Here is a 26,242-nt window from a genome sequence, read left to right as displayed (position 1 = left end):
ATTTTAAAGGGTTTTGTTGCCAAAAGCCTTCTGTACAGTTAAATAACAGGTCTATAAGAATCGCCACAACCATCAAACAGTACTGATGCAAAGGTGCATAGGAGACAAAACTTCAGACAAAAGCCTGGGTGGAAAATAAGTTTCAAGTTGGTGTCATAAACTATAAATTTCCATAACTGGAGTGCCTGCGTTGAGAATGCTCTCTCGTGGCTTGCCAAAATAAATGCAACACTACCAAGAGGACATGCCCATATAGTCTTAACATCCACCCTATTATTTTGAATGTAAATTGTTATAATTTATTTTAATTTTGCATTGTTACATCACTGCAACCCACACTGGGACCTTATGATGAAGGGTAGTAAGAAATCAAATAATAATGAATTAATATATTTGGAACCTAAGCCATAATATTGTTTCAGGGAAGATTATCACCTTAGCTCTGTGTGCCTAAATAGATCTAACTCTCTGAGCTGTGGAGTCCTAACCCAATAAGTAATAAAATAGCCACCTTGGGGATAGTTCTTACAAAGACTGACTCGTTGCCATTTTCTGCTTCCCAGCCTGCCCAGGAGGGTCAGAAACTCCATGTAATAACCGTGGTTCATGTGATGAAGAATATGCTGGCACGGGAGAATGTACATGCAATGCTGGCTTCAATGGGACTTCGTGTGAGCTCTGTATGCCGGGAAGATATGGCTTGGATTGCAAATGTAGGTTTCACGTGGTTGTCGTTCTGTTAAGCCCTTTACTTGTGTAACCTTTTGTCAGACTATAAGGGGTAGCATGGTTTAGTTTCAGGGGTGGAGAACCTGCCACCCTCCAGAAACTGTTGGACTACAACTCCCATCATCCTTCACTGTTGGCCATGCTGGCTGGAGCTGATAGAAGATGGAGTGCAACAACATCTGCAGGGTCAGAGGTTCCCATCCTGTTAGTGGTTGCGGAGTGTGTCTTAGCTGAACTTGGGAGACCTGACTTCAGACCTTCTAGGCTCAGCCTAACCTAGGCTGTTTATTTGTGCAGGAGTGAAAAATGCGGTATGGACCCCTTTCACATGCCCCATCTTCAAGGGCTGCAACTTCTCTAATTATAAGGGACAGTGGGAAAACGCTTTTGCTAGGACCAGCTAGTGTTCATACGTTTTTGGGTTGCATCAAGCTCCTTCTTATAATCCATCTCCTAATCATCCAACAACTTTCTGTTTACAGCCTGTGAGTGCACATCACATGGACAGTGCGATGAAGGAATTTATGGATCAGGACGGTGCTTCTGTGAAACTGGATGGACCGGACAGCTCTGTGAAACCAAAATCGGTCTGACTCTTTAACAGTAGGGAGAACGTTGTAGCCTGCAGAGTAGATTTCATCTCGCCATTACTTTTTAGAGCTGTTGGCTAATTAAAATAGTCTTCACCATATTTTCCATACAAATAACTGATAAACTTAAAGAAATCAAGATTCTTTGCATATTCTCATTCGTGATGTGGTTCTATAAGAGAGGTAGCCCAGTCAGAATTAATTCTCTCATTTCAGTGGCTCTTTGTTTCTGGTAAATATGCTTGAGATGTTATAACCAACATTTAATGGAGTAAAATAATTACTCCTCATCAACCATTTAGGGTGCATCTACCCTGTGAACGGTTATTAGTTGAATGACCCGCCTCATAGGCCTGTTGTGAAGGCAAGAGAAATGCAACAAAAGTTATAAAACAAATAGAAAAACTAAAGCTGATATATAAATATAAACAATGTTAACAACACATTTGCTATCATCACTCCTCTATCATATCCCTCAAAACAATTGTAGATTTGTTTGAGAAGGATAACTGTAATGTTGACATCTGAAATAGTCAGTCTTTTTTATTGTTTTAACCATAACAGTCATTGCAATACATTAATCAAGGATTAAAATGGGAGTGAAAGAGAAAATAGAAGTGGGGAACCTGTGCCAGATAGTTGCTGGATGATGGCTCCCATCACCCCTGACCATAGGCTATGCCGGCTGGGACTGGTGCCCCTCCAGATATAGCCGGCCTCCATGGATTTCCCTGTCCCTGAACTAAAACAGTTTACTGCAAGTGTATCTGAGGTATTTACTTTGATTCAGTGCACAGGGATGCAATTCAGGCCACACCTCCAGTTTCTTTGTTTAGGATTCTTTCCTCAGTCTTGAGACAATGAGAAAAGTTTGAATGTGGGTAATGGTTCTAATTTTCTTCACAGCTTTAACTCCCGAGTGTTCACCCAACTGTTCCATTAATGCTGTTTGCCAAGAGCAAAACATCTGTCAGTGCAAACCATACTATAATGGAGATGGAATCACGTGTACAGGTAAAATCAACCGGAAAGATCAGCTACTAATAAAATTGAAGGAATGTATTTTAATTGAAATCTTCCACCATGTTTACTTACACACCCCTATTTTCTGGCCCTCGTGCAGTTCCTATGTAATGTGATAAAATATGAATGTATCCGTGAATTCCACAAATACATGTATTTTAGTGTGGCATTAAGGGGGCCTGGATCCACTCTGCACAAAGCAAGCCAATATTTTGTGCTTACAACGAATTATTCATAATGACAGCCTACTTACTTTAGCCTAATTGCCCATGATATTCTGAGGCTGGTCTCCACAGCCAAAACATAAGGTTATACTTATAAATCCCCTCTTCCTGGAATATTAAAGGGGAGGGGGACCCACTTCTGTGCTTCTGGGTGTTCCAGTCAGGTGATTATTAGCTCTGAAGCACTGATCACCTGCTAGGGAAGAGTGTTTAGTCTCTCTCGCACACCTACCTGACTGTCAGATCTGGCAGCTCAGATCATCTGTTTGGGAGTGGAAGGGAAAGGAAAGGGAGAGAATCTTCAAGCACAAGCTCAGACTGGCAGACTTCTCTAGCTTTGTAGTATTTGAAGGGATTTCTGTCTTTTTGAGTTTGTTTCCTTGTTGCAATGGCTGCAAGCTTTGATGTGGTATTTAACTCAACAAATTGAGCCAGGTTTAGCGGTTCGTTTTAGCTCTGTCCTTTCCTTCCTAGCCTTTGACTTTTAGAGAGGCATCTGATCACTAAAGTTCTTCCCATTCCATAGCTGGTCCAGTAAGAGCAGGGGAAGAGCACACTAAGGGCATAGATCTACCCCAATGTAGAGGACAGACGGAACATTTGCTTCTCCCTAGGGTAAATCCAGGCATTTGGTGTCACGATTGTAGGCACAAGGTATCATAACATTCAGATACTGCCAGAAATACTCTGTATTTTCTCATTCTTTGGGGGGCCAAAAAATCTCACTTCAATATAAAGGAATAGAATAATGCCTGGAGGACTGCTCTATCAGTAACTTGCAATAATAGCGTAAAACTTCCATATTCAAGAGCTATCATCTATCTATCTATCTGTCTATCTATCTATCTATCTATCATCTATCTATCTATCTATCTATCAACTATCTATATCTATCTATCTGTGTTTTTTGCTTTGCAGCTGAGGATCTTTGTAAGAAAACCAACGGTGGCTGCCATAAGAATGCAGAATGTGTACAAACTGGTGTGCAAGTCAATTGCACATGTCAGAGAGGATACAAAGGGGACGGGCACACCTGCAGGGCTATCAACCCTTGCACCGATGGGTTTAATGGTGGTTGCCATGAACATGCAATTTGCACCAAGACGGGACCTGTAAGTGTTAAGAGTCTTTCACCTTGTCCTAGGCAATGTATGACCTTCCAAACGTTGCTGGACTCCCATCACTGTTGACCATGCTGTCTGAGGATGATGGGGGTGAAACAACATCTGGAAGGCCACAGATTCCAAAACCCTGTCCAAGAGGCTGTTTCTCTCACTGGTATTAAGGGAACTGTTCAGATAGCATCATTTGCCCACATTTGCAGTTGTGCTCTCTTAGCCCCTAACAAAACTTTGGAAGTGTCCCAGGAAAAGCTAAGTGTATCCCTCCCCACCCTCCTAACTATTCTGGTCAGTCATACATACTGCAGATTGTAAACCACATTTTAGCCCATTGGGTCTGCAAAGTAGCTTACAGAATGTACCGTGTTTTTCACTCTATAAGACACACTTTTTCCCTCATAAAAAGTAAGGGGAAATGTGTGTGCGTCTTATGGAGTGAATGCAGGCTGCGCAGCTATCGCTGAAGCCAGAACAGCAAGAGGGATTGCTGCCCAGCAATCCCTCTTGCTGTTCTGGCTTCTGGGATTCAGATTTTTTTTTCTTCTTGTTTTCCTCCTCCAAAAACTAGGTGCATCTTATGGTCGGGCGAGTCTTATAGAGTGAAAAATAAGGTAATCATAAAATAATCATAACATGCAATAAACCACGGCCAGCATTTCCCTGTGCTCTAGACCGGGGGAAGGGGAGATAGAAACAGTGTGTGCATGAAATGAAAACTCTGTGGATGTGCCTTTAAGTCTGCAGTAGTGCAATTAGGTAGTTTTAGATTTGGACTGAATGGTCTTATGGAGCCAGCGCTTTTTAGATGGCAGTGTGTGAGCCTGCCCTCCTGTGTTTGAGGGCCCTCCTGCCTATTCTGCCCCAAAGATCTGCCTTCTGGTGGCAGCACTATGAGTATTTTTACCCTGAAAGAGAACTGCATGGTTGGTCTGAAAATATCATGTTCGGTTCCAGCTGCTGAGGGGACTTAATACAGTCTGCAAAACATTAGTCAGTTTCCCTCCTGTACTGTTACAGTGGAACTTTGGTTTTCAACGCAATCTGTTCCGGAAGACCGTTCGACTTTCGAAACGTTTGAAAACCGAGGCACAAAGGGTAGTCTGCAAATTTCATTGAGAAAATTGAGAAATATGCAGCGGAAGCTGTTTGACTTCCGAGGTGCGTTTGAAAACAGAAGCAATTACTTCTGGGTTTTCGGCGTTCGAAAACTGAAATGTTCAGCTTCCGAGATGCTCAAAAACAGTGGTAGATACAAAGGATCTTACACACACATACTCCCCTTCTTCTTGAATGGACAGTATGCCATAATATCCGTGCTGAAGTGTTTACAACCTAGGGGGGAAGGCTATAGCTCAGTGGTAGAGCATCTGCCTTGCAGTCCCCAGTTCAGTCCCCAGTGGCATCTCCAAGTAGGGCTGGGAATGTCCTCTGCCAGAAACCCTGGAGAGCTGATGCCAGTCAGTGTAGGCAATACTGATTTAGATGGACACAGTGGCCTGACTCTTGTAAGGCAGCTTTCAATGTTTATGCAGTTTCATTGCAAATTTCTCTCCCAGAATATGCGCAAGTGTCAATGCAAAGATAACTACATTGGCGATGGAATTGATTGTGAGGTGAAACAGCTACCGGTAGACAGATGTTTGCAAGATAACGGGCAATGCCATGCTGATGCCAACTGTGCCGATCTCCATTTCCAAGGTCAGTGCACCACAAGCAGGCACACAATTATAGTGATTGTGAATTAAAAAAAATTAAGACTGTTCCATAACTCTCATGAGCCTAGACTTCTCAGAATTACATAGTCCTATAATTCTTTTAAATCCTGCCATAGCTACCCAAAGCAACTTAAATGGGAAATTTGCTACATTATAGATCAGGGGTCAGCAAGGTTTATCTTGCCTGGGACGGATTGGTTCCACGGAGATCCCCCCACAAATTTCTGTGTCTGCGCAGACATGATTTTCGGTGCTGCGGAAGCAAGTCCCCATGCCGCGCTGTGCTGGTTTAGCGCAGCACGCAAGCTGGCAGCTTTGTTCGGGGGCGGCTTGGGGGCCAGTCAAACAACCTCCACGGGCTGCTTCCGGCCCATGGGCCTTAGGTTGCTGACCCCTGTTATAGATGTTCAGTGTCTGTAGTATTGGTGAATGTGCTTTTCTCTAGACCAGAGGAAGGGAACTATGGTCCTTCATACAACTGTTAGTCTGCAACTCCCATCAGGCAGCATGGCCAATGGTGAGAGTTCCAGTCCAGCTGGAAGATACCAGCTGAGAGAAGACATCTCTAGATCAGCTTTGGTTCCACAGATGTTATTGGACTACATTACCGTATTTTAGATATAAAAAGCTACATGTTAGGTTTTTGTTTTGACTATGTTTTGAGCGATTTATTGCATACAATCAGTATTCTTTGCCTGACTAACAATAGATTGAGTTGACAAAGGAGGGGTGTGTCTTTGAAGCACTCAATCTTCTTATTGCTACTTGAAAGCATTTTGGGTAGGACCATGAGGGGCCAGTTCATGATCCAAGATATAATTATCCACAAGACGTCTAGAAAACCAAACCCTGTATATTCAGGATACACTGTGAAATGGAAATGTGGGTATAAAACTGTATAATGGAAAGGGTTGATTTTGGGGTTTGCTCCATTCTTCCTTCCAGATACTACTGTTGGAGTTTTTCATGTACGTTCTCCAAAGGGTCGGTATAAAATGACTTACGACGCAGCAAACAAGACCTGCGCAGATGAAGGAGCCACAATGGCTACTTACACTCAGCTTGTCTATGCGCAACAGGTAACGATGCTTATTTCCACTTGCAGGCAAGGCAGATAACTAACATATGCTTGAACTGAACAGAGAGACTCAGCTGCCAGGAGAATAAGTTGTAAAGGACAAGTGCCATCAGGAATACATCTAGTTTCTTTTGAAGGAAAAGAAGTACGTAGGAAAACATTCAAATAAGTACAATATTGACTGTTGCTGCAACCTGTTTAAAAAAATAGCACCAGAGCTGGTTCACACAAAAAACTCCCTTTCGTATTTTGGCTTCTTTATTCAAATAACAAACATGAGTCCTGTGCATATGCAAGTCAGTGCTATAATAAACACACCGTATTTTTACCAGTCCAGATCAGAACTGGGTCAGTACAGTGGTACCTCGGTTCCCAAACACCTCTGTTGTCGTGCGTTACATTTTGGTTCTCGAACACCGAAAAACCAAAAATAAATGCTTCTGTTTTTGAACATTTTTCGGAACTCAAACATGCGACGCGGCTTCCGCTGAGTGCAAGAAGCTCTTGCAACCAATGGGATGCCACACCTCAGTTTCTGGACATTTCGGAAGCCGAACAGGCTTCTGGAATGGATTACGTTCAAGAACCGAGGTACCACTGTAGTATCCTGCGCAAGGGAATGCACGAGCCTGTTTTGACAGAACTTGTAAGTGAATGAGGTCCTTGAGCCTTTTGGAATGCAGTAAGTCTTAGCTGGAAGTGTGCAAACACCTGTACTGATGCACAGAGACTGGTCACGAGTGTGTGCCGTCCTAATTGCCATGGGACCTTTCGCTTGGCAAATGCGGCATAGTATAGCAAGCCTGCCTCTCAGACTGCATGCAAATCTCTCCCCGTTACCTCTCTTTCCCAACTCAGGCTGAAAGAACGTGCATATGATTCTAGGAAAGGCCAGAGATCTCTGTCCCAGGTGGCAAGTTTCCTTACACAGCACTACAGTTCCAAATCTGGAGCAAGAGGCATCGACCAGTGCTGCGATACAATGCCGGCTACTTTGCTAGGGTTGCCCCCCGGTGCTAACTCGAGGGCACCAGTTGCAGTTCTGTCCCAGCACGGAAATGTTTAAAGCCCACCCAGTCTTAAGCTTCTTGGCAATGGAATGCCCAGTCATGTGACTGGGCCATGTGAGACAGAACCAGGAAAAAGGCCAATGCTTAAGTCACAGCCTTCAAAGCAAGGCTTCACTGGGCTTTGGCAGTGGGTGGTGTCCCCTCCTACTAGCCACACATTGCCTAAAGCCCGTCGTAGCATTAGGTTAACACCACTTCCCATTTTCCTTTGTTTCATGGTTATATGCTAACGGCAGGCAAAGTATCATCTATGTACTGCTGGCTGGCTGGCAAATGGAAGAGTAGCCTATCCGACTGCCTTCTCTTCCCCCAAATGCGGTGGAGGAGTTGTTGGGATTATCGACTACGGGTACAAAGTCAACATGAGTGAAACATGGGATGTCTACTGTTACAGAGTCAAAGGTAAAAAAAAAAAGTGCCTTTGCCTAATGTCGTTTGCCAGAAATATAGTTCATTTCCAGAACTACTAATAAGATCATATTGTCATTGCATATTAACTTGGCAGCAGACACAAAGCCATTTCTGAGGTACTGTGGAAAGTTTTTAACCAGGGGTAAGCAAACTAAGGCCCGGGGGCCGGATCCGGCCCAACCGCCTTCTCAATCCGGCCCACAGATGGTCCGGAAATCAGCGTGTTTTTACATGAGTAGAATGCGTCCTTTTATTTAAAATGCACCTCTGAGTTATTTGTGGGGCATAGGAATTTGTTCTTTTTTTTTCTTCAAAATATAGTCTGGCCCACCACATGGTCTGAAGGACAGTGGACCGGCCCAAGGCTGAAAAAGGTTGCTGACCCCCTGGTTTTTAACACTGCAGATAGTGGCGCCGGGGGGGGGGAGCGAGACTTCATGGTTTTCTACAATTTGACATATTCATATTGTCTGCTCTGGCATTCGAATTGGGGTCTGAATAATGTCTATAGACAATGAGGAGGTTGTTGGGGGTGAAGCATCATGAAGAAGGATTCCCTAATTGTCTACATTGCCACTAGTAGCTGATGGGGGGGGGCGCGAAATTAGTTTGGTTTACATTTTAATGCAAATTTACCTAATCTGCACTTTCTGAAGCCATACAGGAACCAAAACACACCTATCCAAATTTGGCGATGCAGCTCTCCAACCATAAAACACATACTAAAATGTATATGTTCGGGGAACATGCAAAGAAACGTGCATGTATTAATCCTAATAATGTACAAATATACATTATTTTTTTTACCAACAACTGCTTGTAAAAATGAATGTATAAGGCAGAATTGCATGCAAATATTGTGTAGTGGGATGGATAGGGATCCGAGAGATCGATAGATAGATAGATATCCACTTCCTTTTTTTTTTTTTTGCAATTGTAGATAGTTCTCTAGATATGGAAGCCTCATCTCTGCTTGCTGTCTAAAATTGTGTTGTTTTATGTTTTATAGATGTCAACTGCACCTGTAAAATTGGTTATGTGGGTGATGGATTTACATGTAGTGGGAATCTGCTTCAAGTCCTCACTTCTTTGTCAAAATTTACAAACTTCGTCTCAGTAAGTAACAGAAACAGACCACCTCACCCCAAAAACTGAAATTAAATAAAATATGCCTCAAAATTTCAAAAATGAACCAACATCTTTATTCCTGTTACACTTCTGTTTCTAGTAAATCATATTAGCTTAAAGAGGAACAATAAATAGGCTATAAGCAGACAATGAATAAAATGTAAAATGTTATGGCTATCAGATGTGATCCTTTGGCAATTAAGGTCAAGAAGCAATTGTTTGCAATCCCAGGCTTCTTGTGTTAGTTTTTCTTCGTTCTCAGAAGTATGAAAATTGTCTAAGAACAACTATAAGATGTCATCACACCAGAAATAACGCTTTCTCTTGAGAAGGCATAGCAAAGTTGTTTTACTTTGGTCAAATATTCACTATTGTTCAGCCTAATCTCTTAGATAGTTGTATGTATAAAGAAAATGTTATATTGTAGGATCATTTGCATATGTTTGCCAGACTCATATTACAAAAAAGAAAGTTCCATTTGCTTTGTGAGTTACGTTACTCGAATTAGTACTTTTGCTTTCTTCTTTCATCTCAATAAAATTCTTCATAAAACTATATTATGTTTGAGGATTTCGTCTCACCAGAATAAATTCTGTCCCTTCACAGAGAATACTGACTTACTCAAACACATCAAAGCAAGGCCAAGAGTTCCTGAAATACATCACAAATTTATCCACTCACGCAACACTGTTTGTACCAGGCAATGACGGGCTGAAGGAAAATGAGGTAAATGACTTAATTCTACTGTTATTATATGCCAGCTCTAGGAGTTAAAATGCCAACATATGCTGATCCAAGAAAGTGCCTCTTTTCAACTGACAGCAAGTCCTACAACCTAGAAGTGAATGGCTGCCATTCACTCCTATGGGGAATACTTGTACTGCACTTATGGATAGTTTTGTGTCCTCCATCCCTAAGTAGTCAGACCCTCTTGCACAGGGGTGCAATACATCTCTCTGTATAAAGACTCACTCCTTGCTAACCCATAAGTCCTTATGTGTGCTCTCTCTTCAAGACCTGACCATTTCTAATGAAAGAATCATTACTTTAGAGCAGGGGTAGCCAACATGATACCCTCCCCATGCTCTTGGGCAGGTTTCCTCAAACTCCGCCCTCCAGCTGTTTTGGTACTACAACTCCCATCAACTCTAGCTAGCAGGACCAGTGGTCAGGGATGATGGGAATTGTAGTCTCAAAACATCTGGAGGGCCGAGGTTGAGGAAGCCTGCTCTTGGGCTACAGCTCCCATCATCCCTGATCATTGGCCACGCTAGCTGGGACTGATGGGAGTTGGAGTCCAGTTATCTCTGGAGGGAACTGCAGTGGCGACCCCTGTACTAAGTGGTTTTAGAGCTAAAGATTTCTAGATCTAGATTGCCTACATACCATGGCCCCCGCTAGAAAATGTTGCTCTCCAAACTACAAATGCCATATTCTTCATTTCTCATTCCCAGCACCTTATTTATTAAGTTGCATGGTGGTAAGATTTAGGCAAGCCTTTTCACTTACCAGATTTAATGCCCTTCCTTAGGCATGTCCAAAGTCCGGCCCCTAAGGCAGTTTCTTTCCTGTGGAAATTTCCATTAAAAAGCTGTACAACTTTGGTGAGAAACCCCCCCCAAAAAAACTCAACAACAACTTCAATCCTAAAAAAACCTCAGCAACTTTGGTCGGCCCTCATGCATGTTCACTTCATCAAATCTGGCCCTCTTTGAAAAAAGTTTGGATACTCCTGCACGAGATCTATCGATGGACCATAGGACAGGAATTCCTGCTGCAGAACATAAATATCTGTGAGGGTCAGAGGAAGTAGAAAATCTGATCCATTTTTTAAATGCATTATTTACATTTTTACCCATGCAAGTCTCTTGGTTTTTATGTTGGTTTTGTGTTAGCAGATACCAGGTCTTACATTACAGAAAAAGCAACTACGTTTTTGGCTGCCATTATTAAAACACATAGCAAACTGACAGAGTGATATATCTGTATCTACATATATTATCCTGAGTCAATAGCAAATTATCTAAAGCATTAATGTCACTCTGGTTAACTCTGAAAACTTTGTGTAATTGCTCTGCTATGTGCTATATAAAAACAATGAAGTTGAATTGAAAATGTCTCTGTGAACAAAAACCCATTCCTTGCTGCACACATCACCCATGAGAATGATGGAATGGGCCAGGATTTTCCATGGTGGCCATTTTCCTAGTTTTAAATACAGTGGTACCTCGGGTTACGTACGCTTCAGGTTACATACACTTCAGGTTACAGACTCTGCTAACCAAGAAATAGTGCTTCAGGTTAAGAACTTTGCTTCAGGATGAGAACAGAAATTGTGTGGCGGTGGCACAGCAGCAGCAGGAGGCCCCATTAGCTAAAGTGGTGCTTCAGGTTAAGTACAGTTTCAGGTTAAGTACGGACCTCCGGAATGAATTAAGTACTTAACCCGAGGTACCACTGTAATAGGCATTCCAAGGTAGGCTTTTATTTTCTTTAGGCTAAGGCAGGGATGATAAACCTGTGGCCCTCCAGACACAGCTGGACTCCAAACTCCCATCAGTCCCAGCCAACATGATCAGTTGTTAAGGATGATGGGAGTCCAACATCATCTAGAGGACGACAGCTTCTTCATCTGTGGACTAGGCGATGATGGTTCTCGTTTAAGAATAGTAGCAAGTTATTTTTGTTTTGTTTGTTTGCATTTTGACGCAATTGTATTCTATGGAATGTCTTGGCATCAAACAACTCTTTAATGTTTAAAAGCTAGGTCATGTCATGTGAATTGAGCAAGTTCCAGAAAATCCATTTAGTGTTTCTGTTAATTGATATTACTGTATGTTGGGTTGTTGCCTTCAGGCACTTTCCGGAAGAGACATTGAATATCATTTATCCAACACTGGCGCGTTCTATTATGAAGATTTGACCAATGGAAGTACCCTTCAAACCAGAATAGGGGATAAACTGTTAATTACACACACTGGAGGCCAGATTTCTGCAGCTAAAGAGGTGAGTGCTTTGTACGTGTGTGTGTGTGTGTGTGTGTGTGTGTGCGTATGTTTTCATAGGAGCATGTCTGGTTCATACATTTCCTTTACCGTGTTGTTTTAATGGAATTGTTCTGTGGCATGTTTTAATTATGCATGTTTATATTTTAATGTTTAAACAACTGGTTTTTATACTTTGTAACCCTTCCTAGAAGCCTATTTTGGCTGTAAGCAGTATATTTAATTACTTAATAAATTAATGTACTTAAATATTAATAAACTGCATTTTCATAAAAATACAATGTTCCAGGAAAACATCAGGGGGGAAATCCATAAATTCTGCTTGGTTATGCTTTTTTTAAAAAAAATCACATTTCAAAGCCTTGTCTAAATAACATTGTTTCTAGGCAATGTCTAAAAGAAGGCAGGAGTGATTCCTGCCAAACTTACAATTAATATTATTTTCCCAAGGGCTGGAACTCTGTGAGGTATAGAAGTGCTGCAGTCCTCTTCCTTCCACCTGGAATATAGTGCTTTATTCACATCATCCTCCCCTCTCAAATCAAAACAGGCTGAGTTTTTCATTCCTGCATGAATAACTCAGCCTGTTGTGATCTGAGTGGGGAGGATGATGTGAATAAAGCACTGTTGAGTATCATAGACAGAGAACTACAACGGCCAGGATTGGCTAATGATTCACAAGTAGGTGGGTTGTAGGTCAGGGGTCATTTCCAGACCTACTACATGCAAATCTCCTTGTTACGTGTGAACCAGGTTATGGATGCACAACATGAAGGCTGAACAAAAGAATACTTCCTTGGCTACTATGAAATCCATGCCATAGGGTGAAATGCCTCCAGGCCAGATTTTGGGAGAGCGGTTTTGAAGAGTGGGATGACCCTGCCGTAAGCGCAGTAGCAGATGCTGCTTGTGCATGGACAGTACTGGATATCACCCATACTTTTAGCAATACATTGATTACAATCAGAATATTATTTCAGATATATTGTTTTGCCTGGAAATATACAGTGGTACCTTAGGTTACAAACACTTCGGGTTACAGACTCTGCTAACCCGGAAGTAGTACCTCAGGTTCAGAACTTTACCTCAGGATGAGAACAGAAATCACACGCCGGTGGCACGGGAGGCCCCATTAGCTAAAGCGGTACCTCAGGTTAAGAATGGTTTCAGGTTAAGAACGGACCTTCGGAACGAATTAAGTTCATAACCAGAGGTACCACTGTATATGAAATCAATCAAAAGGTGGTGGCTTCAGTCTTCGGTAGTATCTAGTGTTGGGTAGACACGAAGGGAGCCAAAGGTTAACACACATTCCTAGGAAACTTGGTAATTACAATCTTCTAACTTATAAGTACCATAGTTGTCATATTATAATAACAAACATACCATATCAGGATTGAGCAAGTAAAGTTACCCAATGAGATGGAAAGAATGTGACATTAGTTCAGCAAGAGATTATATCTGCCTAAAACTAAAATGTAGCTGAAGCAAATTCCCTGTTAAGAGAGGCTAGATTCCACCTCCTCCAGCCAGCTGCTTCCAGTAACTCTCGCCAGAGAAGAATTGAAGTTTCCTTGGGCTGATGTCCAATAACACACTAAAATAAGGGGCTGAGTTCTTCAGCCATGAGCGGGATCATATGAGAAGGATCTAAGCACTAAGAAATAAGCTCCAGCTGTGTTTTGAAGAAACTTAGAAAGGTCAGATAAGTATTTGTCAAGTTGCCATTTGGTTTGCTTTTTCTTTTTAGGTGGAAAAACGGTATGTGGCTGGGCAAGCTATCCTCGAATGGGACATCATTGCTTCCAATGGGGTCATCCATGTCATCACAGCACCTCTGAAGGCTCCTCCTGTGCCCCACGTAAGTCTTGTGCAACTGGTCTCTTTTGTTAACTCACTTGCTGGTCAACTGGAAAACTGAACAAATAGTTCCACGTCTTCTTTGGAAACAGATATGAGCTTTGATAAGAGTGCATACAGATGTCCGTAGCTTCAGCAGGGAGCCTGCTACAAAAGTGCACTCACTTTATTTGGTGCACGTAATGGTTTCTCTCCCAGATGTATCTCAGGGGAAATGGTCCCGCACCCTGCAACTCGCCTGGGTAATTTGCAGCAGAATATGGATTTCCACTGCACTTTGGCTGGCCATCGTATCATTCACAGAGCGATTCCTCATCCTTTGTGAAGCAGGACAGCTTACTACAGTCTTGACCCCTTCATGCATTCGTTAGACTTAAGCATGTTGGCTGTACCCACTGATAATGCAGTCCCCCAAGTACCTGCCCATCGCCTCATGTGGCCTTGGGAGAGGAAGGAAGGTTGCCCACCTCGAAAGGCATAAACACACCAATTGAGGATACTATTTATTGAATCTGACAAGGTGGGCTCTAGCTTATAAAAACGTATGCCACAATAAATTTGGGAAACTCTGAAGTACTGCAATACATGCTCGTGTGTTCTTTACAACTGACAGGATTATCCATATTCCAATACTTTAGACGTAACAAGATTGCTTAAACAGCATGTAGCATCCAGTAACAGGGAGCTTCACCTTAGTCCCAGAAGCAGCTTCTTATCAGGCTTCCAAGGGGAGGGTAGCTGGAAACTCCCTTCCTAAAGCATTGGTTTTCCTTTGCTGTCTTCACTTAGGCCTCTCTACATCCCGGAATTGGAATATTCTTTGCAGTCCTCCTGGTCATAGGAATCATTGCTCTAATTGGATATTCATACTTCAGATTTAAGCAGGGAACAGTTCGTTTCCCATATTTCAAGGTAAGAAACCAATGCAAATGTAAGTTGACCTTCGTAGCTACCGCCTTCTCCTGAATTTTGACACAAGTTTTTAATTAGTGGCAATTGAAAATGTAGAAATTGTCCCCTGCCTAAACACAATTGCTGTAAATGCTGTACCTTTGATCATGAAAGAGAATCATGACTAGTTTGCTTCCCTTTAATGTAACTATTTTCAGAAAAGGAAGACACAAAAGCAGAGTTCTTCCGCTATTTCCCATTATGAACAGAATTTGAGCATCTTCATTTTGTTACCACCTTGGCCTGGTTCAGACATTACAGGCAAGCCATTGTTATGAACATTATGAACGTTTGCTAGAAGCACTTGTAAAAATATCCTATGACTTCTGAATTCCTCAGTTTATCTGTGAAACAAACTTGTTCACTTACTTATTTAAAACAGCAAAAGGATGATATTGATGTAACCACACTGGACAGAGCACCGTCTTCAAACATCTCAAACCCTAACTATGAAAGCTCCACAACTTCAGCACCAGACTCTTCTTATGATCCATTTTCTGTAAGTTTTCATTTTGATTTTGATAAGATATCAGCAGAACTATGCACTTGAGCTTCTTCTGAAAAAGCGAGAGCATGTAATACGTTGCAGCACCAGTTTTGGTGACGACAGGAGCTATATCAATTTACCATGATTTATTTTTAATGTCTCTTGCTATATCAGTGTCTCTGTATGCACACATGCAAGTCTTTGCTGAATGAAGGGCTTGCTCAGACAAGGAAATATGTGAAGCAGGGATTCCACTTCTCTCTGGGAACACTAGACAGAGACTTTCCCAATCTGAGACCCTCCAGGAGCAGGGCTTTTTTTTCAGCTGGAATTTAATTTTGCATAAATGAGATACTACTGCACAGCCAGTCTCCACTCACTGGATAATCAAACACTATCTCTGCCTAATCCTACCTCACAAGATTGTTGTGAGCTGGAAAGCAATGTATGCCACCCCAAGATCTTTGGAGAAATCACGAGGTGAAAATTACATTCATAAACAAATGCTTTGTTGTACTGATTTTACAGGATGTCAGTAGCAAAATTTATGCCAAAAATGAATGCTGTTATTGTAACCCATTCTTCTTTTTTGTATTTCATATAGTAAATTGCTTTGTAAATTAGTATTAAATTCGTATATAACTACAACATATAAATTGTAGGTTGTTTTTCAGGTTTCTGATGAACAACAACTGGTAAGCAGTGGTCCCCAGGATGAGATCTGATGCCTGAATGTGGAGATAAAATGAGCAACTTTTCAGCTGAAGCAATGTGAAGATACAAGGAAATGCCAAGAATTGTCTGGCATTAGGGAGGGACGTTTGAAGACTATGGTAAATTCTCAGCAAAGTTGCTGAAGGCAGTTCGGTTTCTTTCAACACTGTTTTACTATTATATTGTACAGTTCCTGCTTTCCCGACATCCAGTTGTTCTTCAGGGTTTTCTGCTGTTCTGCTTTTAACTCATAATTTTCATGGGGAAAGGAGTGTTCCTTACCATATGCTGCAGATATAGTTAGCTATACATTTAAAAAACAAAATAATGCATAATAAAGAGTGAACATGGGATTGCTGACTTTGCTTGACTGAAATTTGCTCTTGTAGGGGGCCCTTCATAAGAATTTCCTGCTTTTAAAAAAGTTTATTCAGATACATTTCATTGCAAAAAGTGGCTTCTAATTTCAGCACCATTCTTTCCAGCCTAAGCGTTACTGAGGGCTTATGTTCCTTTTATTTAACTTTTTTTTTTTTTGCAGGTTCTGGTGATTTTATTACTTCCTAATGGATCAGTGAATTATTAGTCTGATTGCCCCACTGTCAGTTTCCATGGAAGCAGGCTTTAATTGATCTTCCAATAAGCACTATTTTGTTATAAAAGCAAATAGAGAATGCAAGAAAATTGGCAATTAAGACCTCTCCACTACAGAAACAGACACTGGGGTAACAGAGATAGGACACTGGTGCCTTCTCCCTTTGCAACCCATGCTGAGGAGGCAGCAATACAGGCTAAATCTAGGAGTAAACTTTTAACTAAGATTGGTAAGAGATTTTCCCTACGGTTAAAGCAATTGCTGTATAATGTAGAGCGACAACAAGTGCAGAACCTCTTTAACTGTAGAGACGCGACACAAGGGTAGAAGTAACCCACTAAGTACAGTGGTGCCCCGCAAGACGAATGCCTCGCAAGACGGAAAACCCACTAGACGAAAGGGTTTTCCGTTTTGGAGGTGCTTCGCAAAACGAATTTCCTATGGGCTTGCTTCGCAAGACGAAAATGTCTTGCGAGTTCCTGCGGGGTTTTTTTCCTCCCCCCCCCCTTTTCCCAAGCCGCTAAGCCACTTAACAGCTGATCCGCTAAGCCACTAATCAGCTGATCCGCTAAGCCGCTAATAGCGCTAATCCGCTAATCCACTAATGGGCTTGCTTCGCAAGACGAAAAAACCGCAAGATGAAGAGACTCGCGGAACGGATTCTTTTCGTCTTGCGAGGCACCACTGTATCCTAATACGTTCAGAAGCGAATGAAAGGATTGACTAAATCCAGCCCTTACCTATGGCTGTTAAGAGAGAGTGGGGCATTTATATGAACTGAGAATTGATTCTCTCTCGAAGTCACAAATTACTGAGGAAGGCTACTGAAAATGTGAACGCTAGCATTCTATTTGCAAGACTGCACAGTAAACCCAAAGCTTAACAAGAGCAATGCTACTTCCTCTTTTGTTCAGATCCCACCCAATTATGAAGTTCACTGAATGACATTGTGACTTTGCTAGCTCTTAAGAGCTGTTGGGAAGCTTAAAAAGAGGAATGAAGAACCTTGTACTCCTTGAAAGAAGTGTAGAATATATAATTGCAATAAATAAATTGTAAAATACTGTACATTGTATCTGCTATTAAGTGACTAATGCCTTTGATTTCGGAGAAGAATTCCAGCGAAACTTTCTGTTACTGGAAAGCAGTGTTATAAAAAGAAGAATACAAGTATCTCCCCACTTACATGCATTTGACTCTAATTTGAATTATTTCCTGGTGCCGCACATAACTTCAAAAAGGGCAAAAACAGCAGGTAAATGGCTAGTGGTCTACCTCTGAATTACAGCCACTTCAGGGTATGGGTCTATCCCCTCCCTGTTTCCACATTGTCCTCCAGTGATGAAGAAAACAGAGCCACCGTTGCCACCATTCATGCCAGTCTGGTAAGTACTGCTGGTGTTTTTCAAGGGTTTCCAGAAGTTGTTTACAGGCTTTTTAGATGGTGCTCCTCACTATATGTGATTTCATGTATACATGTGGTACCCAGGAACAGAACCCCCATATAAGTGGGGAGACACCTGTACTGAACAGGGTGGGCAAGGATCTTAAGCAGGTTCCCTGTGGATGTAATTATCACATCTTGTAGACTTCTAGTCTAAAATTCAGAGGGTCGTGTGTAATTGCCACCATTTCTCTTCAAAGACAGTTTCCTGCTGCTGGAGGCTTTTCTAGCTCAGATAAATTTTTAAAACCAACAATTACGACTTCCAGACTAATTTATAATCTTAATGAATGTGACAAGACATTTATTGCATGATGTTGTACCAGAGACATTTCGGGATACAAAAAAGAAAAATTATCTGGCAATTTCTATTTTTGGGGAAGTCAGTTTGTCAAGAAGTAAACTACTGACTTCCTTTTTGGTATTCAGATACTGACAAAATTCCACATGGCTACAATATCAGAAGTTGTGGGTGCTACAATAAGTGATTACAGTGCTTTTAAATAACAGCAGTAACAGAAATGAGCAAATGTTAGTTTGCAGCTGGTTAGGCCCCAATTACTTCACATGCAAGATCATTTTACAATATACGACATTATGTAGCAGCAAATCAGCACCAGTTAATATACTTTGTATACAAAGAAATAAAAGTAATCTGCAATAGAAGTAGTTTTCTACAAAGCGATTTTGTACAAAAATTCTGTGTGGAGAAGGAGTACACAACACTGCAAAGTGTTCTCATAAACCCTTAAAACACTTTATGCCATAATTTTCTAGAATACAAACTACTGTATTTTTCGCACCATAGGACGCACTTTTCCCCTCCTAAAAAGCAATGGAAAATGTGTGTGCATCCTATGGAGCGAATGCAGGGGGGAGGCAGGCGGGAAAAGCCCCCAAGAGCTGCACACAAGCTCCGTGCGCTCTTGCGGGCTTTTCCACAGGAGGGAGAAGGGACTGACTGGCCGCATCAGTCCCTTCTCCCACCTCCCAGAAAAGCCAGGAGAAGCCGCGATCTCTTTAAAGGAGTTGCGCAGCTTCTGACAGTTTTGCGGGAGGTGGGTGAATCCCCCCACCTCCCAGGAAAGCCAGGAAAGCCCTGCGCAGCGTCTCCCGGCAAGGAGAGGCTGCACGGGGCTATGGAGTCTTTAGCCCTACGCAGCCTCTCCTGGGAGGGAGAGGCTGCACGGGGCTAAAGGGGAAGCCAAAACAGCGAGCGGGATCCATCTCGCTCGCTGCTTTGGCTTGCTCCATAGCTGCGCGCAACCCCTCCGGCAGGGAGAGGTTGTGCGCAGCCTGTACGCTGCTCTTTGGGGCTGGGGGGGATTTTTTTTTCTTGATTTCCCCCCCTAAAAACTGGGTGCGCCCTATGGTCCGGAAAATACAGTAATTCCATTCTTTAACATCTTATACAAATACAGTCTTTTAAAGGGGCTTTGGAAGCCTAGAATATTTAAATGCATTTCAAGTAACACCAAGTCTTGGTTATGCTTTAACAATCAAGTCCAGTCCCTTGGATTTTCTGTTTAAAGGGCTTTTTCCTCTTTTTAAAAAGCAATAAAACAGAGGTGACTGTTCTGATAAAGCTTTACCAATGACTCAGCAGAGTTTCATCCACTCTAGCACAGAGCATTATGGTGGTCAGTGGCAGTTATGCATACCAAGTATAACATTTATAGGCAGAAAAACATCGCCGCCAGCGTCACCAAAAGACAAGCTCAAGCCCCTCCGCGTAAGATGGCAATTAGGCGACATGGCCAGCACATCATAAGAACACAGGACACTGCCTAATACCAAGTCTGATCAGTGGTGTCGGCAGTGGCTAGCAGTGGCTCTCCATTGTCCCAGGTAGGGACCTTTCTCAAACCCCTACCTGGGATTGGCAGGGTTTGAACATGGGGGTTGCATGCAAAGTAGATGCTCCGCCACTAAGCCACAGCCTCTCCAACTCCTCAGAAAACTAAGTAAGTCTGTGTCGATGCAAAAACAATTATAAAAAGTAGGGGAAATACTTAATGCCAGAAAGGGAGCTCCTTGGTGCCTTAGGGGATCACTGCGAAGGGACACCAAAAACAAAGCTTGATATCTGAACACGTCTATAGGATTGTCCATGTGAACATAGCTTCATTTGCCCTTCAAGGTATCAGCACATCATCCAATCCAATTGGTTAAATTCGCATTGCACTGCATTCACATGATCCAGCCATTCAGGGATCATGTCAATGCAACTGAAAATGGGGGGAAATGGTGCCAAAGCAATAAAGGGAGGAGAAGAGATCCACACCCCACCCCAAAGCCATAGCTTTCAAGGCAAAGAGGGAAATTAAAAACTTCAGCTCGGCATTGCTTAGAAGTCTATTTCAACGAACTGAAATCCCGGACCATATTGAGTCATGCAAGCAGGCAGTTCTTAAGCAACACAGAGAATTAGGACAATGCAATTAAAAGCCTCTCACGTACATATAAAATGTATACAAACTAGTAACACACACACTTTACCTGACCAGCATTGGGGGGACCAAATTATTTCCTAAAAATAAAGAGAACAATTCTTTCTATATTTTGAAGAACTTCAGCAAACAAAATACATGACTTCTAAAAATAAAAAAGGAAAATTGTTTCAAGGCACCCTTCCACAACCTGGAGCTCTAGAATCCAGATGGTGATGGACCTCAAACTCCTATTATCCTTGACCACCGGCTCTGCTAATGGGAGTTGGGAGTTAAACAATGTCTGGAGGGCACCAGGTTGGGGAAGGCTGTTTTAAGCTGCCAGCATGGCCAATGGTCAAGGATGATGGGAGTTGCATTCCAACAATAGCAATTTGGAAGGGAACCTAAGTTGTGCATTTGGACTCCAATCTAGCTTGCACACAACAGGTTACATAGCAACTACTGGCTCCAGGTAGAGAGGGTTTGTCCTCCATCTGAATCAACCCAGCCAAGTCCAGTAGGACTCAGATGAGCATTCAGATGCACATCTGCATAGATGCACCTAATTCTGCATGCAGATGATCTCTGCAAACACATTCTGAAAGTTGTAAATTAAATTTAGGTTTGTAAGTATGGCACACGTTTAAACTTTTCTCCTGCTTGGAAGCAGCTGTAGGAAAAACACACGATTTCTTACCCCCTCATAGCTTCAAAACTTATTGAAATTTTATATTTCTTTCTCCAACTAGAAGAAAACTAGCTACAATTTAAGATAAATCCAGATTCAAAACATGTCCAGAATCCAAAGTGATGCTCATCTGGTTAAAGTACACCAGAGTAATATATTAGGCTGCATATCATACAACTAGAAATATCTTAAATTGTTGTTTTATGTGCAAATAATTCTTTTTCAGCAAATATTCAGCTGGGGGAAGGGATCTATTTTCTATTAGTGCAACATGACCTATCAGCTCTCACTAAAGTCAAGAAAAGAGACCTAAATAGAAATATTTGCTCTGTAATCATATACACTAATAGTTACTACAGCTATTATAGAAGAGATAATTGCTTTTAAAGATACATTCATGTTACGATAAATATACTTTGCTCTACTGAGACAGTGGAAGAGGGGAGGAAGGTGGTAAATGTTTGTCATTATAAAAACCAAGGGAGAGAAAAGAAAACTTATTTGATTTGAATCATCTCTTGCAGAAATGGTATTCTGAATGTACCAGTGCACAGTTGGTCTGACCATGTCGGGAGCTCATGCTGCAAAGGAGTCCTCCTTGGATAAAACGTGTAGTCGTGGTCATAGTTCAAAAGGCAACTCAAGGATGCCATGTAAATATCAGCAAAGCGAGACAAGCGTCTTAAAAAATAGGTTGGGTTCTGGTCAGTCCTGAATAAGCTTCCAAACTGAGAATTGAAGAAGTTCCTGGTTGTTTCTCTGGGAGGGGTAAGAAAGATACGCATTCTTAGAATTGTCAAGCCCTTAAGGGAAACCAAGCTTTCCAAAGTGCTTAACAAAGATTCTTTCTTTCCCCAGTTAAAACCAGTTTATTTATATATTTAAACAAGGTACCATGCTATTTTGTTAACTGAAAGTCACCTTCAGAAAGCATCAGTTTCATCTTGCTTCACAGATATCAAAGAATCACAGAGTTGGAAGGGATCCTGGGGGTCTTCTTGTCCAACCCCCTGCAATGATGTCCCATATGGGGTTCAAACCTGCAACCTTGGCATTATCAGCACCAGGTTCTAACCAATTGAGCTGACTTCTAAGACAGAAAATCCAGGGGAGGAAACTTCGTCAACTCTTTCCCCTCTGCTTTTTGCAATGTCTTTAGAATGTGCTCCTGACAAAGATTGCATATATTTGTTAGTTTAACTTATGTACAGTGGTACCTCAGGTTACAAACGCTTCTGGTTACAAACTCCGCTAACCTGGAAGTAGTACCTCAGAACTTTGCCCCAGGATGAGAACGGAAATTGCATGGTGGCGGCAGTGGGAGGCCCCATAAGCGAAAGTGCACCTCTAGTTAAGAACGGTTTCGGGTTAAGAACGGACCTCCGGAACTAATTAAGTTCGTAACCCAAGGTACCACTGTACTGTCCATTCAGTACAACTCTCAAGATGGTTTGCAAACCCATTTCCAATAATAAAAGAACATTCAAACTATTAAGCCAACTATAAATAATGCAAACAGCTAACGAAAACTAAACCAACAAAGGCATAGCTAGTAAAACTATCTGAAACCAATAGGAAGATAATTTGGTGCAAGTATCTAAAAGCACCCATCGTAATGAAAAGAAAAGTAAAATAGGAGGTAGGAAGATCAGGGAAAACTACAAATGGCTCAATGTCATATATAGTTTGGCCCCTGGAATCACAGTTACAGGGATAAGAAGAAACATCAAAAGCTTAAGTTCATCGATTCACAGCAAGACCTCAAAGACATATCCAGTGTCCTGATATTGTACCTCTGACCCACATACTTCTCTTGTAGCCCATATTAATTTGGTCATTCCTTCTGCTTATCCCTGCTGACAGTGTCAGTCAATGCTGGGTTTAAGTTGGTGCCAGTTTTAAGTACTGCCAGATTTTTAAAAATATTTTTTAAAGGTCTTAAGTTTCAAGGTCCGTGTTCTGAGAAATAATTATTTCCGTTATGCTTAAAGTTCTGATGGCCTGAGATGACAAATAATCCTTTCATATAAAGAACATCCGAGGCAAAAGTTTAGACCAGTTTTTCACCTCAAGTGGTTGGAGTAGAAAAGGGAAGTATTTGGTGGAAATGTTTTGTGAAAAGACAACAAAGAACTCAAAGTGTGTGCTACAATATTGCGTCAGGGCACCTGTGACTTCCCAGAGCAAGCATGTGATTGTTGTGGGGAGGAGAAGCAGCAGCAATAGGTGCATTCTCTAGTTTTGTATTATGTCACACCCCATGGCAGCCATTTTGTGACTGGTAACTATAGCACTCTCAAAATTCGGTATGTGCCCACTGGTTCAAAATGGCTACCAACCACATCCTGCAGGGTTGCATTTGGACATATTCAGGCAATTAGAGGATTAAAGCCATCCATGAGTCCCATCTCCCCATGTTACCTATTGCTTCATAACCTTGATCACAAAATGATGCTCCTGATTATATTTTGCAAGACAGTACAAAAAAAGGAAACCCTGTTTCCCCAACAGCCAGATTTGATATACAATGGTGTTGAATACTCTGCTGTATCTACTACTATTAAGAAAGGTAATGGGAAAACACAGCAAACTGGGCACTGTCGTACATTGCTAAAAGCTTGTATCTGGATTTGCATTTTCAAATCTTGAAACACATTCCCAATGTTAATGCTTACCTCATTTCCTTTCTTTCCTTTTTCCACTCGTGTAAAATCAGCTGAGAGTCTGGATCCCTGTGAACCTGAAATGATAACAGGCAACCTTGTATGTTCTTAACACAGACTTATTAACAGGAAAAGGACATGAGTATATTGTAGTGTAATCATGTCTGCACATCATTAAGAAATTTGACACAGAGGGAGAAACGTGAACAAGATAAGAGCTGTGGCTTTTTAACTTGTCAGCACAAAGCTAATGTACTATGAAGGAGCAGGGGATTGTATCCGTCAGTGGAACAGGGAGGAAAGCTGTTTTCAACCACCACCCACTAACCTGACAGCACCCCATGCCTCCCCTAAACCAGCTCTGCAAGGTCCCCCAACCCTGGGAGTGGGAGGAAGAATTGCCAAAAATTGTTTCCCTCATCCGACTGTTGGAAGCCTTGCTGTCAGCTGTGTGACACCAATTGATGAAACCCGTTACTTAATGCTTTTAACAAAGCCACAGAATTTTTACAGGGTTGTAGGGGAAGAATACAATTGCTTAGAGTGCAAGAATATTTGTATGAAGACGTCCGTGTGTCTATAAGAGACAGCAGGAGAAACAAACTTAAACACGAAAACAGCTTTTCATCAGAAATTATATTTAAGTTCTGATGACACATTTCTGCCCATTTTTAAATTACATTGGCAACACCAGAAACCCTAGAGGAATTTGTAGAAAGGGCTGGAGGCAGCTAGAATGAGCACAACAAACCTGCATGTGTTCCAGTAATCCAGTGAGAGTCTGAAGCCAGGTCATGGTCTGAATGTATTGCTCTGTGTTCATGATCTTAATCTCCGTCCGTAACTCCGGAATAATTGCACCTGTTCGCCAGCCGTGCTTTAAGGTCAAATCCTATTTTGCCAGCCAGGATTACAAGACACAAAAGTGTTAGTGTTAAAACGATTCAATGTGTACTTTCTACTCTTTCACCCTAAAGGCCATTTGTAAGATAATTCTTGCTTATACATAAGCAGCAGTTACAAGCTAAGTGGATCAGCTGGGCCACTGTACAAATAATTAAGAGGAACAAACTAAGAGGGAATCCATCTGTTAACAGGTAGCCAGGCTGGAGAGCCCATGGGGTAAACAACACACAGCTGACCAGGAAGAACTTTTGTGTCAGGAGAACAGGGAGGCAAACCAATTAGGGGGAAGTATTGTAACATGTGGAAATGGTAAAATATTAACAGAACCTGCATTAAGCTGCTTAAACAGGATAGGAAAACTTCTCCTCCTGTTGTAGTAAGGAGCCTGGGGCCAAAAGAAGAAAAAAGACCGGCTGCAGTCCTCTGCAATCTTGGAAGTAATCCCCAAAGAGCAAGCATGCAAAGGATCTAGCTAAGTATTGCCAACAATGACTGGAAGTGGTTCTCCAAGGTTATTCTCAGTTCTAACGTTGATGTTTTATCCTATATATTATGCACAACACACCCTGGAATCTGCTAGTGCTGCATGGCAGGATAAAAGTGAAATGAGCAGCACTCAGTCATTGCATTTTTACACACATGATATACAGACTCTTTCACTGTCACTGTAGGAGAATAAGCCTGTCTTAAAAAATAAACCCAGTGAAAGACTGGCATTTTTATACTTCGCTATTACAAAACAATCTCTAACAAAAAATAGAGTAGCTTGCTTTATTTTAAAGTTACTCTGAAATACATTTAATTCTCCCAGCCCTCTGTATACAGAGTCAGTTTTGTGTTAGCCCTGATGTGAGAAGCATCCTTCCCAGACAGGAAGAGGGAGGCTTCAGTAATTAAAAACTCAGTGCTAAAACACTGCTAAAACAGCATTTGCAACAGCAAGTCCATTACTAGCTTCTGTGCAGCTTCTTTCATCATTAGAAGGAAGTACTCAGATCACTGGGCTCCGCTTCTCCTATCAATGGATGTAAAAGCTTCAAGGCGTAGTTTAATTGTAGCCTGATGAAACACATTGCATGGGCCTTCCAGACAAGTCATTGGTCACATTCCTGGGAACTGCTGGGGCTGGCAGGGAGATTTCCTATGCCATCAGGCCCTTCTGGGCATTAGAGAAGATTTCATATCTTACAGCTATGGAGGAGTTTTCCTTTCCCCTTCTGCACCTTCCATGTGATTGGCAGGTGGAAGGATAACTTAACTGCTGGATGTCAGCCCAATGACTGTGATGCAGTAGTCACAAGATGTTTCAATTAATCCCTGTCTTAGCACAAACCATGACAGGTCTCTCTGCAACAAGCACGGCCCTCCATCCATGTGTCAATAATAGGCACATTCAAGGACTTTACCA

The 26,242-nt window shown here is 41.8% G+C and overlaps 2 protein-coding genes and 1 long non-coding RNA gene across 6 annotated transcripts in view; 1 reads left to right on the top strand and 2 right to left on the bottom strand.

Moving 5' to 3' along the window:
* Nucleotides 1-16,205, top strand: part of STAB2 (stabilin 2) — a 92,797-nt gene extending 76,592 nt beyond the window's left edge. For both annotated transcript variants that reach the window (XM_083574070.1, XM_083574069.1), the window contains exons 56-69: nt 564-713; nt 1,212-1,316; nt 2,226-2,333; nt 3,485-3,678; nt 5,244-5,385; nt 6,348-6,481; nt 7,787-7,952; nt 8,971-9,077; nt 9,696-9,815; nt 11,946-12,095; nt 13,845-13,955; nt 14,744-14,866; nt 15,288-15,404; nt 16,067-16,205. In XM_083574070.1, coding sequence (XP_083430196.1) covers nt 564-713; nt 1,212-1,316; nt 2,226-2,333; nt 3,485-3,678; nt 5,244-5,385; nt 6,348-6,481; nt 7,787-7,952; nt 8,971-9,077; nt 9,696-9,815; nt 11,946-12,095; nt 13,845-13,955; nt 14,744-14,866; nt 15,288-15,404; nt 16,067-16,117 — 1,778 coding nt within the window. In that variant the 3' untranslated portion in view covers nt 16,118-16,205. The remainder of the gene's footprint in view (nt 1-563; nt 714-1,211; nt 1,317-2,225; nt 2,334-3,484; nt 3,679-5,243; nt 5,386-6,347; nt 6,482-7,786; nt 7,953-8,970; nt 9,078-9,695; nt 9,816-11,945; nt 12,096-13,844; nt 13,956-14,743; nt 14,867-15,287; nt 15,405-16,066) is intronic.
* On the bottom strand, nt 16,067-17,871 carry LOC310743722. Its single transcript, XR_014539187.1, has 2 exons — nt 17,384-17,871; nt 16,067-17,038 (listed from the first exon to the last, which is right to left on the bottom strand). It is a non-coding gene; the product is annotated as an uncharacterized lncRNA (long non-coding RNA).
* Nucleotides 17,872-18,428: 557 nt separating this feature from the next.
* Nucleotides 18,429-26,242, bottom strand: part of NT5DC3 (5'-nucleotidase domain containing 3) — a 46,195-nt gene continuing 38,381 nt past the window's right edge. For 2 of the 3 annotated variants that reach the window (XM_083574117.1, XM_083574115.1), the window contains exons 12-14: nt 24,680-24,820; nt 23,941-24,005; nt 20,532-22,024 (exon numbers count right to left, since the gene is read on the bottom strand). In XM_083574117.1, coding sequence (XP_083430243.1) covers nt 21,763-22,024; nt 23,941-24,005; nt 24,680-24,820 — 468 coding nt within the window. In that variant the 3' untranslated portion in view covers nt 20,532-21,762. Of the gene's footprint in view, nt 18,934-19,530; nt 22,025-23,940; nt 24,006-24,679; nt 24,821-26,242 lie in introns of those variants that run through there. The other variant, XM_083574116.1, reaches the window with a different exon arrangement.

This window comes from Podarcis filfolensis, assembly GCF_964270895.1.
Source record: "Podarcis filfolensis genome assembly, chromosome: 10".
Classification (NCBI taxonomy): Eukaryota; Metazoa; Chordata; class Lepidosauria; order Squamata; family Lacertidae; genus Podarcis; species Podarcis filfolensis.
Note: the sequence above shows the minus strand (reverse complement) of the source record. Positions and strands in the feature narration are given on the sequence as shown.